General features: G+C 40.9%; 1 protein-coding gene across 1 annotated transcript; it reads left to right on the top strand.

Annotated features, from left to right (window-relative positions):
* The first annotated feature begins 1,399 nt into the window (after positions 1-1,399).
* Positions 1,400-16,865, top strand: LOC117555452 (frizzled-6-like). The gene is made up of 8 exons (XM_034230336.1): positions 1,400-1,528; positions 3,138-3,554; positions 8,289-8,485; positions 8,575-9,154; positions 9,533-9,952; positions 13,881-14,029; positions 14,119-14,568; positions 15,340-16,865. Exons 2-8 carry the CDS (start codon positions 3,369-3,371, stop codon positions 15,497-15,499), a joined length of 2,142 nt encoding a protein of 713 aa, XP_034086227.1. The 5' UTR covers positions 1,400-1,528; positions 3,138-3,368; the 3' UTR covers positions 15,500-16,865.
* Positions 16,866-17,256: the final 391 nt, after the last annotated feature.

Here is a 17,256-nt window from a genome sequence, read left to right as displayed (position 1 = left end):
AGCAAATACAACAGCACAGATTGTTCAGAATATCAGTATGAGAAAAAAGAAGAATAAACGACACCCTCGACACCCTCTATCCTTTTCAGACTTCCTTACAGAGCCCCTCCTCCAACACACACGAACCCGCACATGACCAATGAGGGCACGAGATAAGTTTGTGCACGAGATGGAAGGCTGACAGGCAGGTAGGCCATCCAGTTATTTTAGCCGAGCCGGCTAAAATAATTGGTCGTGCTTTTTACAGCGCTACGGCTTCCACATATGCATTTGTGTATGTATTTATTGTCAAAGCATTTAATGTATTCATTGCTATCGGGATGTTAAGAGCATTCCATTGAATATAACAAAAAGTGTTTCTGAAGTGAATTAACTATACCCCACCTTTAAGTAACTCATTTGATTCACAAACAGATACAAATACAACTATCCTAAGACATAATAGAGATATATAAATAAAGAGAAAGAACGTATTAATTAAGACAGAGAATTTCAGAGAGTTCATGTACGATACAGAAACATTTACAAGCAAAAATGGTCCCAAAACAGTAATTTCGTCAGTCTTAACATTGCTTTAAAATAAGCAAAATATAACAAGCAAAGACATATATCAAGGGGTAAATGGTACACATTAAAAACATTTTAGAGTAGTAAAGTACACAGGTAGGACATTTTTATAATGTTATCAACCTTATTCTATACCTGTGGTCCTCTGCAAACAACACTAAAGATCGAGCATATCGTAGGCTATGTGAACCCTTCATAAGATGTTTCCTAGTATTTTTATATGTATGCAATGGGTAATGATTTGGGACAAGATCTCACAGTTGTTGAGCATATTTACTACATCATACATGAAACAGGCATTGTGATGTGAAATATATTACATTCAGCTTCAGGAGATTGATTGATGAAATGTGTTGTTTCTATTTTTTTTCACTAGCTGTATTTACTGTTGTGTATTTATGCGTTTTAGTTCTGTCTGAATTAAATTGATCAATCACTGATTTCCATTTTGGAAAATTTAAGCATACACTCGTCTTTTCACCTTCTGTTGATATGGAAGTTCACAAAGAATATTGTATAAATGTATACACACATTGACTTTCTAAACTAAATCTGAATTTCAACTGCTGTTTTAGAAAATTCCTTGCCATTACTTATGGTCTTGTATTGTCCTAAACCTCACATGACGCGTTCAAGTGCACCTTTGCACTCAGATAAACACAATTTTTCTTTACTATATTTTTTTCTATTTGTATCTAAAAGTTACCACACATCTAAAACGTCAAGACCATTATAACTTTAAATGGTTAACTAAAAGGTAACGTCGGACAAAATATTAAGCGCTGACATCGGGTTTTAACGAAGTGGTGACATTTACAAATGTACATGAACGCAGCTTCGCTTTACAGCAGCCCGACAAGCAAAGACTGTGCTGGAGCCTGTCGCAGGAAACACGCTACCGAATTCCCCACAGAGTTGCTCCATGTAGTCAGCTGTTACTAAAACTCCCGGATAGTTGGGGGTAAGTGCTTGTGTTTTATTGTTTAACTCTCATAGTGTTTTACACGTTTTACCGAACTTATTTTCGGCCACTGTCCCATGGCAGCGACCGGGGGCATGGATGTTTACTGGAACTCCCTCACCGCCGCTGGCGTCTAATTTACGGGAAAACTGCTTTCCTGAACACATTATGGCACTTTCCTTCGTGGATATGCCATGTCCTGAATATGTCTTATGAAGAATTCAATTTCCTTTGTTCTAACCTGTTCGTGTTTGCTTCTTACATTGAGTTGTTGCCTGCTTGCTTGTGTTAACTGTCTGCGTTGCTAACCTTTAGGGTGTCTTTAATCATTGCTAATATGCTAACCTAAACGTTTATGCTAATGCATAACCAAAGTGGTTTACCCTGTTTCTATTATCATGAAGCTCAAACTATTATATATATGCAGTTTATGGAATTCACATGCCTATAATCTAAACATAGAATATTGTTAAAGGTGGTTATAAACAGTGTGGTAATATTAGATAAACTGTTACCACTAGTTATGATATCAACATATGATAATCATCAGGAATTCAACTCACTTAAACAACTTATCTTTGTTATTAAAAGACACTATCTTCATACAAAATACTTAAACAACTACTTGTTATAAGACATGTATGCAGTGCTGGAAAACGTATTCAGATTCTTTATTTGAGTCAAAGTACTAATACCACACTATAAAATACATTTCAAGTAAAAGTACTGCATCAAGAATGATTAGGAAAATGTACTTAAGTATTGGGGTAAAACCACTCATTACAGAATAGAATACAATATTAACAATAATGTATAGAGTAATTAGTAAATACATCTGTAAAATAAATGTGGTTGAGTAAAAAGTACAAGATTTGCTTCCAAAATGTAGTTTAGTAGAAGCATGAAGTAGTATATATATTGAAGCACCTCAAATGTGTACTTGAGTTCAGTACTTAGTTACTTTCCACCGCTGTATACATGTGTTAGTAGTAGGTTGTACAGACTGTAGCCACAACTAATATCCAAAAGTGGTGAATTTATGACCCATTTGAAAAACAAAACCTCATGATACTTTGCTTTTTTATTCACTGGGAAAGTATTACCGTCTCTCAGGCTTTGAAGAGCTTTTTTAAATCATAAAATAAGTGTGTGAAGGTGAAACAGTGACACTTTAATGTGAAGTTTAATGAGCATCTACAAGCTGAGACTCATTCTACTGAATCAGCGTTGATCTTTAGAATTCCCCACCCTGTCTGCATGACCTTAAAGTGAGCACAGGGATTTTGTTTTCCTGAATAGTACTAACTGATATGTCTTTAAACAGTCCCCTAACTGGAGCCTGAGAACTTCAAGGGACATGCCGTGGTTCCTAGATAAATGCATTTGAATTTGCTCAGCTTAATTCAGCCCTTTAGGTGATCGCACAATGAGAGGTTGTGTGATAGACTGCTTTGATGTCAGGGCTTTCGTCTGTCTCTGCTCTGCAATTCTGAATAAATACGGTAATAACCACTTGCTGAGGTTCCTCAAGAGAAATCTTGAAATGTGGTGATGGGGGGAAGCTGAAGGTATAAACCCATTTCCAATATATCTTTTTGTTATTTCTCAGGGATGGTGGATTCCTAGCTGTGATCCCCAGACATGTGCTGACCAAGGATGGGAATGTTTTACCTGCTGCTCTGCCCTTCGGCTCCACTGAGATGATCCCAGGAGAATTAAAAAGCGGATGACGGTGTGAGCCAAGGGAATTCAACGTTTGGGCCAAGATATCCTCCCACTAAGCCAAAAAGAAAAACTGTTCCAGTTTACATAAAGAACACAAAACCACTCCCTATCAGCAATGTGGATGTGTGGACCACTATGGCCGTGCCTGGCTCTGATGTGGGTGGGAAGCTGCAGTGCCCACAGTCTGTTTACCTGCGAGCCCATCAAAGTGCATCGGTGCTCGGGGATGCCCTACAACATGACCTTCTTTCCCAACATGATGGAGCACTACGACCAAGATATCGCAGCCAGCAATATGGAGGTGAGTCTTCATTACAATACACATGATGCATTGTAATTAGGCGAATATTGGCCTTGCTGGGCATTAGCCAATCAGTCTTTTTTACTGCCAATTCCATTTCATTGATGTCTTATTTGAAAACTATTTCCATATTTACTAGATATTGTATGTGTTGTTTGGTTATGACTTCACCTAATCAATTTTGTGCTAATGCCGACCTTATCTGTGATATTGTCAACCAGTTTGGAATAAGTTGCCTTTGTTCAACCTTAAAATACAATATTTTAAAGAATCTAGCCTTGGTTTCCATTGTGGGTTGTATTTATTTTGACCGTTAATAGAAAAGAGACTCTTGTTGTTGAAAATGCAATTTTAATTCAAGTCACGTTTACCGACAGTGTTTATCATCTCAAGGAAATCGTTATGCTTAGTGATATTATTAGTGCTGGTAGTGGCCCAACTCTGTAAATGTTAGTGTCCGTCGGCATGCATAAGTGCATATTGATTGAACCATTATTCATATTATGTCATGGTCATCAACAGGCATACATAATCTGTCTACAAATCATGGCTGGTGGTCATTGAGTACTATCTAGTAGCAAATAAACAGTTGAAATGGAATGGTCATTATCATGAAAACTTTGAATATACAGACTTGTTTTGAATTCTCAGCTGTCAAAAGTACGTTTTTTTAAATGTTTCATCATAGCCTCACAAAAATGTAGGTGCTGGGTTATTTAAAGAAATAAGGTATTTAACACTGTATCCATACATTAAGATTACTGTTACATTAAGATAGGAAAAGTAGATTAAGATATCACTCGTGGTAACAATCTACTGTACAAGGGAATACTTCTGATAGAGGGGGTTACATACAAGTCAGAGGGTAGCACACTTTTCTCTGCAGTTTAAGTTGTCTCTTTTAGTCCAGCCACTCTCTGATGCATTGGAAAAAGAGATACAAAATATGAATAATGTACTATTAAGAAATTATGCTCATTAATATTGGCACATTATCCTTATCAGCAGATACAACTTTTTGAATGAAAATGAAATCTGCCAAAAATGAGCAATACCTCTGATATCAGTGGTGGCAAAGTCCATAGCGACTTGGCTTGGCAACTGGAAGGTCACCAGTTCAAGTCCCGGAAAGACCAAGTGTTACCGAGGTGTCCCTGAGCAAGGCACCATTCCCTACACTGCTCCCCGGGCGCCGTACATAATGGCAGCACACTGCTCCTAACACTAGGATGGGTCAAATGCAGAGAAACCGTTTCGTTACATAGTACCTGTACAATAAGACAATAAGTTAAATCTTCTTCAATATGACCTAGGCTAATGGGATGACGCAAATGTGCAAAAACCAAGCATTTGAAAAAACATTGTATTTCCTGTCTGCCACTGCTAATGGCCCATCAAGATAACTGTAGGCACAATAATGTTTTTATTCCACTGCAGGAGAGACTTAATACATTTGCTGCAATTAGATGGATACAAATGTGTACCAAAATGAATTGGAATATTTCTGCATATGGGATATTGGCAAAAAGCCGATACCTTTGAACCCTTCTGTTGAGCCCAGCATGCTAGTGAGAAAGGTGCTCAGCTTCCTCTTTGCATGTAGACCACAAATATGATGGGTCCTCTTCTGAATGTTAACTGTTGTAAAGAGACAGACGTCTGATGTCTTTCAACGCTAATGCTACACAACCTAAGCTGTGTGCTTTTTGTAAAAGGGTACAAATGTTTCATATCATCAATCTGTTTTAGGTAATACAGGTTTGTGATGCATCATAAAAGTTTGTCTCCTAGCAACTGAAATGTTAGTCAACTGTTGCCATGGGAAACGCTGTTCCAGAGTCTTAATGGTCAAGCACTGTTTTCACAAATATGTCAACAAAACAGTGAACCTCTTTTAAAAAATATATGCACTCACAACAGCTTCAGTGTCATTATAGTTTCATAAAAACAATTCACATTTCTACTTCAGTCGGTGGGCTTGTTTTTCTGTCTTTATACCAAGGTGTTGTCTCATGTCTCCTTAGCTCAGTTCCTGTATTAGCTGCATCCTGGCATTCCTGAACGCCAGGGTTCAGTTACACACATTTGGTGTCAGGGTGTTGAGCATGTACCGTGATCTGTTGAAGGAGTTTTTTGTATGGGCATCTGGCAAAGGTATAGGCTTCTTATTTCACAGCAGCCTTGGCCACGGGCAACTTCACAGACTTTGTTGTGAGCAGCCTTTGATTTCTGGAGGAAGGGGAGGGACACACCCAGTCTGACACAAAGCCTTCCCTGCATACCACAATGAGTATTCTCTCTGTTAATCACTCACTCATTTCCCCCGCTGTACACGGTGATACCTCTGCGCTCCTGTCTCCCAGGTGACAGGCTTACACACATTACGTTCTATGCACAGCTCTCTTTGAAAGCTTTTAGGGATTTATCCCAAAGGCCTGACGCTGTAATCAAGCAGGCTTCTGCTTCAGTCCAGCATATCAGTAGGATTTTCCGGCGGAGGGCTAACCTTTTTCCACCCTTGGCCCCAGATTCCACCAGTGAATGCCAGCTTTTGAAGTAGCAAAGTAAAAGGTTGGAATACAAAGAGAATGGAAAGACTAGTTGACATACTGTCATAGACAATCGGCTCTTAAAAGTTTGAGGAAAGTCAGATTTGTACATACTTTTTCGAACCTTTTAATCCTTGAAGTATGTGCTATGAGTTTATCCGCAGAGAGGATTTCGCCTTTGAGAGAAAAGCTGCTCAACTTGAACTGGGTTGAAGGTTTTTGAAAGGAGGGCAGTTTTAACAGTAACTGGCGTAAAGCAAATAAAGGTCAGACTGTTGAGCAACGGGGAGCTCATTGAGACGGAGTCCAGGACCTCCACAGGAGCGAAACAAGGACGCTTACTGTCAGAGGGGAGGGCCCAGGCCCCAGAGACACAGGCCCTCTGCCAGACTGGATTTCAGAAAAAAAAGAGCATTGAGTAGTGGACTGTGTTGGAGTCTATGTGTGTGGTTTGTACAAATATTAGCATTATAGACTGTATAGAAGTCTGTCTGGGCATGTTGCTCTGATGAAGGTTCAAACAAAGAGACTCTTAAACATATAAGTGGATAAGAAGCAATAACAAAGGAGCCTAAAAACTATGCATTTACTTTCAAACCAAGGATTTAAAAAAACATTGGCATGGACATGATCTGGACTTGTTGCACTTGAATAAAGTTGTCTTCGGTGTATGCCTTGTATGCTGCTGATAAATCCACACAATAATACTGTGGCTCAGCAGCAGACTAACCTATCAACAGCTCTGTGCATTCCTGCCTCCCAACGTCCCTACAGTCATTTCCTGCCACCTATACCCCCCCCCCCCCTCCCATCTCAGTCCGTAATCTTCTGACCAGCGTGTTGAAATGGAAGAAAATGGTTCTCAGCCAGTGAATGGACCCCTTTATGAAGCGAAGCGCTATGGATCACTGCAGATCAACAACTAAGAGTGAATACTTCTTTGCAGGGCAGGGGTTTTCAAACTAACTGGAAGTAACTGACCCAACATCACAACTTGAGATGTAAGCATCACAAGAAAAAAACAATATTATTTAAAGGTCCCATGTCATGGCCATTTCTACTGATCATATTTCCATAGTTGAGGTCTACTAGAATAGATTTATATTGTGCAATTTTCCAAACTCACATTGATTTCTCACAGCATCTCTGTATAGTATGTGTATTCACTCTCTGTCCTAAACGGCTTGTTGGAGCTCCTGCCCCCCCCCTCCCTGTGAGCCCAGTGTGCTCTGATTGGTCGGGACGTTGCGAGGCTCGCTGCTCAGTGAGCTGGCTTACTGATGTGGTTTCCGGGTCGGCGATACAGCGAGACAGCGCGAAACTCATCCTGAGCACACACAAACACTCACAGCCGAAGTAAAAACAATAAGTGTGGCTTGATATTGAGTAAGAAAAAGGTTTATAACGCTGTGAGAACGGGTCTGCGGAGAGCATTTCTCCGTGATCCCAACTCGTCTACTACCAACCAGGGAGCTCTATGCAAGTCAATGGGACTCCCTGTTAGTTGAACATTTACGCTAAAGGTCCCCCCCACTGCGTTTGATAGTGACGCCAAGGGATCCTGGTGTGCGAGGAGCTCCGCGGATTGGTCCATTTTGGTTCCCGGAAGAAACAAATGGAAAAAGAGAAATGTCCAACGAGGCGTTCTGGGGCAGCAGAGACAGGTCTTTTCTGTGTTAGAGTTTTACTCGCTACAGGGTGTACTTTGAGGGTTTGTGACTCTGCAGACCGTTTACATGCAGAAAAACCTTCATAACACACAAGGGGACGGGTAATAACCGGAAAAGCATGACATGGGCCCTTTAATATGTATTATGCTTTTTGGGACCCCATTATGCTCCTTTTCAGTTTAATATTTATCTTTAGTGTCTCTACTGTGACACGTCTCCATGTTTTAATGTTCAAAAAGCTATTTATTTTTCTCATACTGCCTGTGCTGCAGCACCTCTTTTCACCCTCTGTCTGAAACCAGAGCCCAGTCTGCTCTGATTGGTTAGCTGGCCGGCTCTGTTGTGATTCGTCAACTGTTTGGAGATGTCCTGCCCCTTAGCCTATCACGAACAATGTGTTGTAGCGCTTGCCAATAGAAGCACGAGTGTTACATAGAAGTCACTATTTATAAAACACATAGATCACAACCTCTTTTCTTCAATAAAATGTAACTTGTCCCTCTCTCTCTCTCCAGCCATTTATGCCTCTGGCAACCCTGCGCTGCTCTCCAGACGTCCACTACTTCCTGTGCCAAGCCTTTATCCCAGCATGCACCGAGGATAACAAGGTGATCCGTCCGTGCAGAGAGCAGTGCGAGACGGTTCTCTCCGACTGCGAGGAGAATATCCGAATCTTTGGCATCACCTGGCCTCCTGAGCTACAGTGTGACAAGTACGAACAATACATTTATAGGAAATCCACACTAGAAATTGTTAATTATCAATCCTTTGAAAGATGTGTTTCTTTGCTTTTTCAACTAGACTCGACCCATGTAGCTCTCCTGGTGATCCAGAACTTCCTGCAACAACCCCAATAACCGCCTCCTCAGCTAAGAGGGACCTGGGCTTCTGGTGCCCGCTGCAGCTGAAGACCAAACCGGGCCTTTCATCATCGTTCCTGGGCGCAGAGGACTGTGCGCCGCCTTGCTCCAACATGTACTTCAAACCCCATGACATCGAATTTGCCAAGAACTTCATCGGCGTTTGCTCCATCGTCTGTTTGGGCGCCACGCTCTTCACCTTCCTAACTTTCCTCATCGATGTGAAGCGTTTCCGCTACCCGGAGCGGCCCATCATCTTCTACGCCGTGTGCTACAGCTTTGTGTCGCTTATTTACTTCATCGGCTTCCTGCTGGGGAACCATGCCGCCTGCACCAAAGCGTCTCATCCTGCCGGCGTGGAGACGGTGGTGCTGGGCTCTCAGAGTAAAGGCTGCACTCTGATCTTCATGCTGCTCTACTTCTTCTCCATCGCCGGGAACGTCTGGTGGGTCATACTCACCATCACCTGGTTCCTGGCAGCCGGACCCAAGTGGAGCTGTGAGGCCATAGATAAGAAAGCGGTGAGGTTTTAAAGAATGACGTCTCATCTCGAGTAGCAGCAGCAAAGAAAAGAAGAATGTAAACATAACATTTGCAAGATATAAAAAGCCAGGAAAAGGGTGGTTGTGTGATGGATTCAATTGGGATTTGTTATGTGGGGGGCTTTGTGTTGACAGGTGGTGGAGGGTAGTTTAAAGAAAAGAGGTGCTGCAGCACGGGCAGTATGAGAAAAATAGACCTTTAAAGCATCTCACAGTAGAGCCACAAAATACAATTATCAACCTCAAAATGAGCTCCCTAGCTTTTATGTAAATGTCTCTGGTGGTTCGTAGACATTGCTGACCCAATTGAACCCCTGTTTTTCTTTCAAATATTGACCTTGTGTCCTCTGTCTTTAGGTGTGGTTCCACTCTGCTGCCTGGGGGATCCCCGGGGCCCTGACCGTGATGCTGCTGGCTCTGAACAAGGTCGAAGGGGACAACATCAGCGGGGTGTGCTTCGTGGGGCTGTACGACCTGGACGCCCTGCGCTTCTTCGTGCTGGCTCCTCTGTGCGTGGGCGTCGTCATCGGCCTCTGCTTCATCCTGGCGGGCATCGTTTCTCTCAACCACGTCCGGCAGGTCATCCAGCACGACGAGCGCAACCAGGAGAAGCTGAAGAAGTTCATGATCCGCATCGGCGTGTTCAGCTGCCTCTACCTGGTGCCCCTGGTCACCCTGTTGGCCTGCTACACCTACGAGCAGAGCCACCGCAGCAGCTGGGAGAACACCTGGATCAACGACCGCTGCCAGGAGTACAGCATCCCCTGCTCCTACAAGGTAGCTGTGGCTCAGTCATGTGAAGAAGGTGTTTTAGTTCTGAACGATTTATCTGGTGATTATTATTTCAACATCTTACAAGAAACAGCGTCTGAGGGCTTCTTAACATTTAACAAACTATGAATGTGTCATACTCACTTAACGGGAAGAAACTCAGCTTTCAGAAAATATTAACAATTTTTAGAACAACAAAAGGTTCATAACAAAGGCTCTGAATTAGCCCTGAGCGAAAAAATGCTAACTTACTTGGCAAGGCAAGGCAAGGCAAGGCAAGGCAAGGCAAGTTTATTTATATAGCACTTTTCAACACAAGGCAATTCAAAGTGCTTTACAAAAAATGAAAGAGATTAAGAAAATGGCATTTAAAATCAGTCATTAAAAAGAAAAGCTAATCAATTAAACATTAAAAGAAAAAAAGTACATGGATAAAAGTTACAGTGCAGTCTAAGATATGAATAGTTCAATTAAAAGCAGCGACAAAAAGAAAAGTCTTCAGCCTGGATTTAAAAGTAGTCAGAGTTGCAGCGGACCTGCAGGTTTCTGGGAGTTTGTTCCAGATATTTGGAGCATAATAACTGAACGCTGCTTCTCCATGTTTAGTTCTGACTCTGGGGACAGAAAGCTGACCAGTCCCTGAAGACCTGAGAGATCTGGATGGTTCATAATTTAGCAGGAGGTCAGAAATGTATTTTGGGCCTAAACCATTCAGTGCTTTATAAACCAGCAGCAGTATTTTGAAATCTATTCTTTGACACACAGGAAGCCAGTGTAAAGACTTCAGAACTGGAGTGATGTGATCCACTTTCTTAGTGTTAGTGAGGACTCGAGCAGCAGCGTTCTGAATTAGCTGCAGCTTCCTAATAGATTTTTTAGTGAGACCTGTGAAGACACCATTGCAGTAGTCCAGTCTACTGAAGATAAAAGCATGGACAAGTTTTTCCAAATCCTGCTGTGACATTAGTCTTTTAATCCTAGATATATTCTTTAGGTGATAGTAGGCTGATTTAGTAACAGTTTTAATGTGACTGTTGAAACTCAGGTCAGAGTCCATGACTACACCTAGATTTCTGGCTTTATCTGTTGTTTTGAACATTGCAGACTGAAGCTCAGCGCTAACTTTTATACGTTCTGCCTTGGCTCCAAAAACCATTACCTCAGTTTTATCTTTGTTTAATTGGAGAAAGTTCTGACACATCCAGTCATTGATTTGTTCAATGCACTTACTCAGTGTTTGAATTGGAGCATAGTCTCCTGGTGAAATTGTCACGTAAATTTGTGTGTCATCTGCATAGCTATGGTAACTTATTTTGTTGTTCTTCATTATCTGAGCCAGTGGTAGCATGTAGATGTTAAAGAGAAGAGGCCCCAAGATGGAGCCTTGAGGAACCCCACATGTCATATTTGTCAACTCAGATGTGTATTTACCTATAGAAACAAAGTTGTTTCTGTCCTTTAAGTAGGATTCAAATCAATTCAGAACTGTTTCCGAAAGTCCCACCCAGTTTTCCAGTCGGTCTAGTAATATGCTGTGGTCAACAGTGTCAAACGCAGCACTGAGATCTAATAATACTAACACTGAAGTTCTGCCACTGTCTGTGTTTAAGTGGATGTCATTAAAGACCTTTACAAGAGCAGTCTCAGTGCTGTGGTTTGGACGAAAGCCTGACTGGAACACATCCAAACAGTTATTTAAATGCAAGAAATTATTCAACTGTTGAAAAACAACTTTTTCAATGATTTTACCTAGAAATGGGAGGTTTGATATGGGCCTGTAATTGTTCATTACTGAAGCATCTAGATTATTCTTTTTTAAGAGCGGTTTAATGACTGCAGTTTTCAGGGCCTGTGGAAAAATACCTGAGTGAAGAGATTTGTTTACTATATGAAGTAGATCTGAGGCCATGCAAGGCAAAACATCTTTGAAAAATCCCGTTGGAATAATATCAAGGCAGCAGGACGAGGATTTCAGAAGTTGAATAATGTCCTCTAGGTTTTTATCATTAATCTGATGGAATTGTGTCATGGTGTTTGAATTGATGTTAAGTGGACACAGAGACAACACATTTGCTGTTCCTGATGCAGAGGCACTGACTGCTTGTCTGATTTTCTGAATTTTGTCAGTGAAAAAGGAGGCAAAATCATTGCACGCCCTGGTGGATAGAAATTCAGAGGCTACTGACACTGGGGGGTTAGTTAGTCTGTCGACGGTAGCAAACAAGGCACGTGCGTTGTTTTTGTTTTTGGTAATGATGTCAGAGAAGAACGATTGTCGTGCGTTTTTCAATTCCAAATTATAAAGGCCAAGTCTCTCTTTATAGATTTCAAAGTGAACCTGGAGATTTGTTTTTCGCCACCTGCGTTCAGCTTTTCGACATTCTCTTTTTTCTGTTTTCACGGTCATGGCCTTTCTCCATGGAGATATTTTCTTGACAGACACTTCCTTTACTTTAGTTGGAGCAATGGCATCTATAACATTTTTAATTTTTGAATTAAAATGATCTACTAGCTCATTTACTGAGATGTTGGCAGGGGCAAGTGTGGAAGAGAAATTCTGAGTAAACATTTCCCTAGTATTTTCAGTTAAATATCGCTTTGTGGTTACCTCTTTTAGCACAGAACTAATGGTAAAATACCCTTATTACTTATCGGATCTGCACAAACAAGATATCGATTAGCAAGCTGAGATTCCACAGATTCCAGACATATAAGTATCATCACTGAGCGACCAGAACTCGCGGCAAAACGACAACAACAACAACAAAATGTGCTTTACGGAGCCAAAACGGCTAAAAACGTCTTACCTTTGTTGTTTTCTGATCAAAAGTTGTGTTCAATGGCATTAAAACGAGAAAAACGCTGCTGAAGGTTAATCCAATGTCTCTGTGTCACTTTGAAATGATTACTGACAATCCATCTTTCCATTTTTATGTCAATAATGGAGATTTCATATTAGCTGCTACGAGAGTGTATGACAGCTTCCGGTATTGGGCATTCTGGTCACTCATTCACCAATGGGTAATGTTTAGATGGATTTTAGGAACTTCCCCTCGATTCTATTGGCTCTAACGGTTCAAAAGAGGTGTCAATCATCAAAATCGACCGAGGGTGGCCAGACATACAGAAAATGCACCCAAATGACCCCAGAGGTGTTTTGTTTTCTAAACTTCTCTAAAAAGGTCAAATATTGAACTACTATCCCATCATTCAAGGGTGGTTTTCACTATAAGTCATTTTTTTTTTTTTGGACGGACACTATCATTTACTTTTTTTTACTATGTTCAATCTGAATTTACTTTAAAATAAAAAAAAATCTATATTGATTCTGACTTTTCTACATTCAACTCACAGGTTTATCATTGCTTTGAGAACAAAGATTATTAATTTACCCCTTTTAGAAGGGAAGATATGGTCATTTGTTCTGGGAATGTCATTTTCGAGCCTGAGACCTGAAAAACAGGCTCAGGGCTAAACCGAGGTTACATTGAGAGGACTGTATTGCAGTTAAAACAATAATGGATACATCAATTCAAAGATTTTTGTGAGCTGCCTTCTGAGCCAGAAAGATGTTTGCCAAAAAATCCATTCCTAAAGAAACACTAAATACATAGCATTCAGAATCAAGAAAAATGCTGCCCAAATACAACATATCATTTTTAAAAAGCTGATTTAAAATAAAACACTTTTACCTAAAAAATGTAATGTGTTATACAGAAGCTATTGTGTGCTGCCATACAGAGTGACAATGATCAGAGCAGAGTAGAAGATTACCCTTAAAACATTTTGAAGAAAAAAGCAAACTAGTCCCCTTTTTAAATATATTAAATATCAGTTAATGAGCTTATAAATTCAAAATCTGGATTTTGTCTTGAGTCAAACATTGGTTTTACCACAAGGATCCTTTCATGGTTTATTTGTCTCCCTGCTCCAGACAACTGAGCACGACCGCCCAGACCTCTCCCTGTTTCTGGTCAAATACTTAATGACTCTGGTGGTTGGAATATCTGCAGTGTTCTGGGTGAGCAGTAAGAAAACCTGCTCTGAGTGGGCCTACTTCTTCAACAGGACCCGCAAGAGAGAGTAAGATGTGTCCTGTTATTATTCAAAATGCAGTTTCCATGAGTGATAAATATATAGTTTCACTAAACTCTCATGTCCTCCTCCGACAGTCCCATCACTGAGAGCCGCCGGGTGCTGCAGGAGTCCTGTGAGTTCTTCCTCAAGCACAACAGCCGCGTGCAGCACAAGAAGAAGCACCACAACCCGAACTCACACAAGCTTAAGGTCATCTCCAAGTCCATGGGCACGAGCACCGGTGATGCATCCAACGCTGCATCCAACGCTGCATCCAACGCTGCATCCAACGCTGCATCCAACGCTGCCACGGCAACCCATCAAGGACCCTCCGCGCTGGGAAATCACCATCCCCGGTTACATGGTTCTCTGTCCGAGGCCTCAGCCAGGGAGCACCTGGACAGGGGCACCTCCAGCCGGAGCTCCAGGAGGGGGGAGAGGGAGAGAGATCGGGAGAGGGAAGGTGGAGAGAGACGTAGCAAAGGGGGGGGCTCCTCTAAGATGAGCAGCCGCTCAGAAAGCATGCACAGAGTCCCAGATGGGAGGTGAGTGAGACAAACCTGTAATCACTCAAAGTTATCAAATGTTCTCTCTTTTCAGTTGTTCAGTGTTTCACATGTTGATGTAATTATGCCTCATTTCCACTGCATGGTTTTGGTCCGACTCAACTCACTCTTGGCACCAGGTCTGTAGTTGTATCGTTTTGCCTTTCCTGTAGTGTGTTATAAAGGTGTTTGTGCATGTAAATGGTTTGCAAAGGCTAACATCCCAAAGCTCCCTGCAGAAGGAGTTTCTCTCCCACACTCCCCCCCCCCCCCCTGCCTGAAACGCCTCCATTGGACTCCTTTGTTTACTTCTGTAACATAGTGACATCACAATGTAACACTTGCGCATCTTTTGGCTTCCACTCCAACACATTGTACGTGATAGGTTAAGGGGCGGGACATCTCTAAGCGGTTGACCAATCACAACAGAGCCAGCCAGCTAACCAATCAGAGCAGACTGGGCTCTGGACATTATCAATAATTCTGTAGGATCATGAAAATCCCTTTGAAGATTCAACTCACATCTGAATGATATTGTATATTAAAGATGCCCTATTGTGCTTTTTTTCTACATGTAAATTGTCTGCAAAAGCTAAAATCCCAAAGTTCCCTCCAGAGAGAGATAATTACTTCTTCTATGTAACAAGTAGAAGTATAGCCGTGCTGTGCCATACAGTGAAAAGGCACCATTATTCGGTTTGTCTTGCTATACAGAACTATATGTGTACAATAAATAAGCACAGATATCCTGACGTGTCCTGTCTGCTTCAGGATGACTCCAAGGAGCGAGATGTCAGAGGTCAGGCACGTCACCAGTGGACCGCAGCGTACGGCTCTAAACCAATCACACAGCAGCATCAAGCTCTCCACCCCCCAGCTGGCAAACCAGGTGCCTGAGGCGAGCAAGGACACAAAGGACAGCACCTGCTGAGACATTTGACCCCCCCCCCCAAATTCATCCATGCATCCATCCACGAATCCAGTCACACTTGATGCCGTTTCATGTATCCGTTTCAAACCATTTTTGTGTCATACATCAAATAATGATTGTATTGGTTATATTTGAGTGATTGAATGTTCATATCCAGCTAAATGTAACCTACCTTGAGTATTTCATATGTGGAATGTTGGACCAGACTTTTAGCAGTGAGTTTAAAGGCGTTAGATTACTGTATTTCAGCTTTACTGAGCTTTTGGCCTTTCACCTGAATGTTGCAGCAGCACAGCTATGATCTACTTATACACCACCAATGGTCTTTTTATTTGATAGCATGCATAAAAAACATTAGGACTACTGTTTTGTAGATTTGTACCTCATTGTCATAGAATGCATTTTTGAAAACAAATGCAATATTTATGTAAATATTCCATTTTTTAGAAATGGAGTCTTTCACTGGACTAGTCGTTACACTGAGAGCTATTTTAAGAAAGGTCATGGAATTGCCAAACATTCAACTTAAGGACTTCCTGCGGTAAACTGTTTTATTGAATGTCTTACTAGTCGGTTTGTCTTGAAACCTCATCTTGTAATTTACATTATTACTCTTTTGATAAAAGGCAGACTCTTATACTTGGTATAGTTTAGGCGATGTTGAAATGTTATGTTCTCTATCAAAGACTGTACATTCACTTGATGCTTATTTCTGTTGTACAAACTCTTATTGCATCTTCAAAGAAGTGTCCTGTAAGTTTGGAGAAAGTATAGCTTTATAGTTTTCTACAAGAATGTGTGACTTTTTTTAAAAACTTCAAAGAACCTACAGATGTTTTGCATGTGTGATGTCTGCCTATGTTCCTGGTCTGGGTGTAAATTCAGTATCAATTGTAGAAGAGTAATCAAACAGACTTTGCACTATTTGTCAATGGAAGCACAAACCACTATTAATTAGGTATGAACATCGTAAACAAAATGAGACGATTTGGGGCGTTGTTCTGGTGTTATTTATAACATATGGCCACAGACCATATCCTTCTCCTTTAAGTACTTCCAGACCAACCTCTGTGTTTTATGTGAAAATCTCTCCTGTGTACTTTGCTGGGATCTTTTCTTCCATTGAGGTTCTATACCTTGCATATGAGAGCCACTGTTCCAAAAACAGCAATATAAAAGGGAATCTTTGTCAGTCCCTTTCTTTTGTACCTGTGTATTCTTATTCTGGCATGTGAATGAGGTTTTACTGTAGTCTACAAAATGCTCTTTACGACTTTTGTCAGCTGTTTTTACTTTTGTATGTAGCCTATCTGGTCAGCAGAATTTTGTATCAATCCAATTTTAATAAAATATAATTGAATAAAAATGTGTTTGCGTCAATGTTTTTTCTTTTTATGATTTTTACTTCCCACCTAGTCAAAAACAATATAATTATTACATTTACTTTTATTTACACACTCGAGGCATTTTGGCCTAATACTCAACATTTTGACTTTATTCTAGTCATTCAAACTTTCTTCCTAATGTTTCCAGATTACTCAGAAAATGCAAAAAAAACATCTTTCACCTCATTTATTGTTTCTTATGTCTTGCTCAACATGTTGCCTTAATTCTCTAAATTATTTCAATGTAATTCTCAATATTTGGCTTTATTCTTGACTCTCTCTTTTTCTTCTTCAATATGACTGTCTTTACAGTGATAGTCGACTGAAAGGGAATATAAATCACACTCTTTTTTTCCCTGGCACTAATACTCT

Source organism: Gymnodraco acuticeps, unplaced genomic scaffold (assembly GCF_902827175.1).
Source record: "Gymnodraco acuticeps unplaced genomic scaffold, fGymAcu1.1, whole genome shotgun sequence".
NCBI lineage: Eukaryota > Metazoa > Chordata > Actinopteri > Perciformes > Bathydraconidae > Gymnodraco > Gymnodraco acuticeps.
The sequence above is the reverse complement of the archived record's forward strand: the minus strand, read 5'-3'. Positions and strand labels throughout refer to the sequence as shown.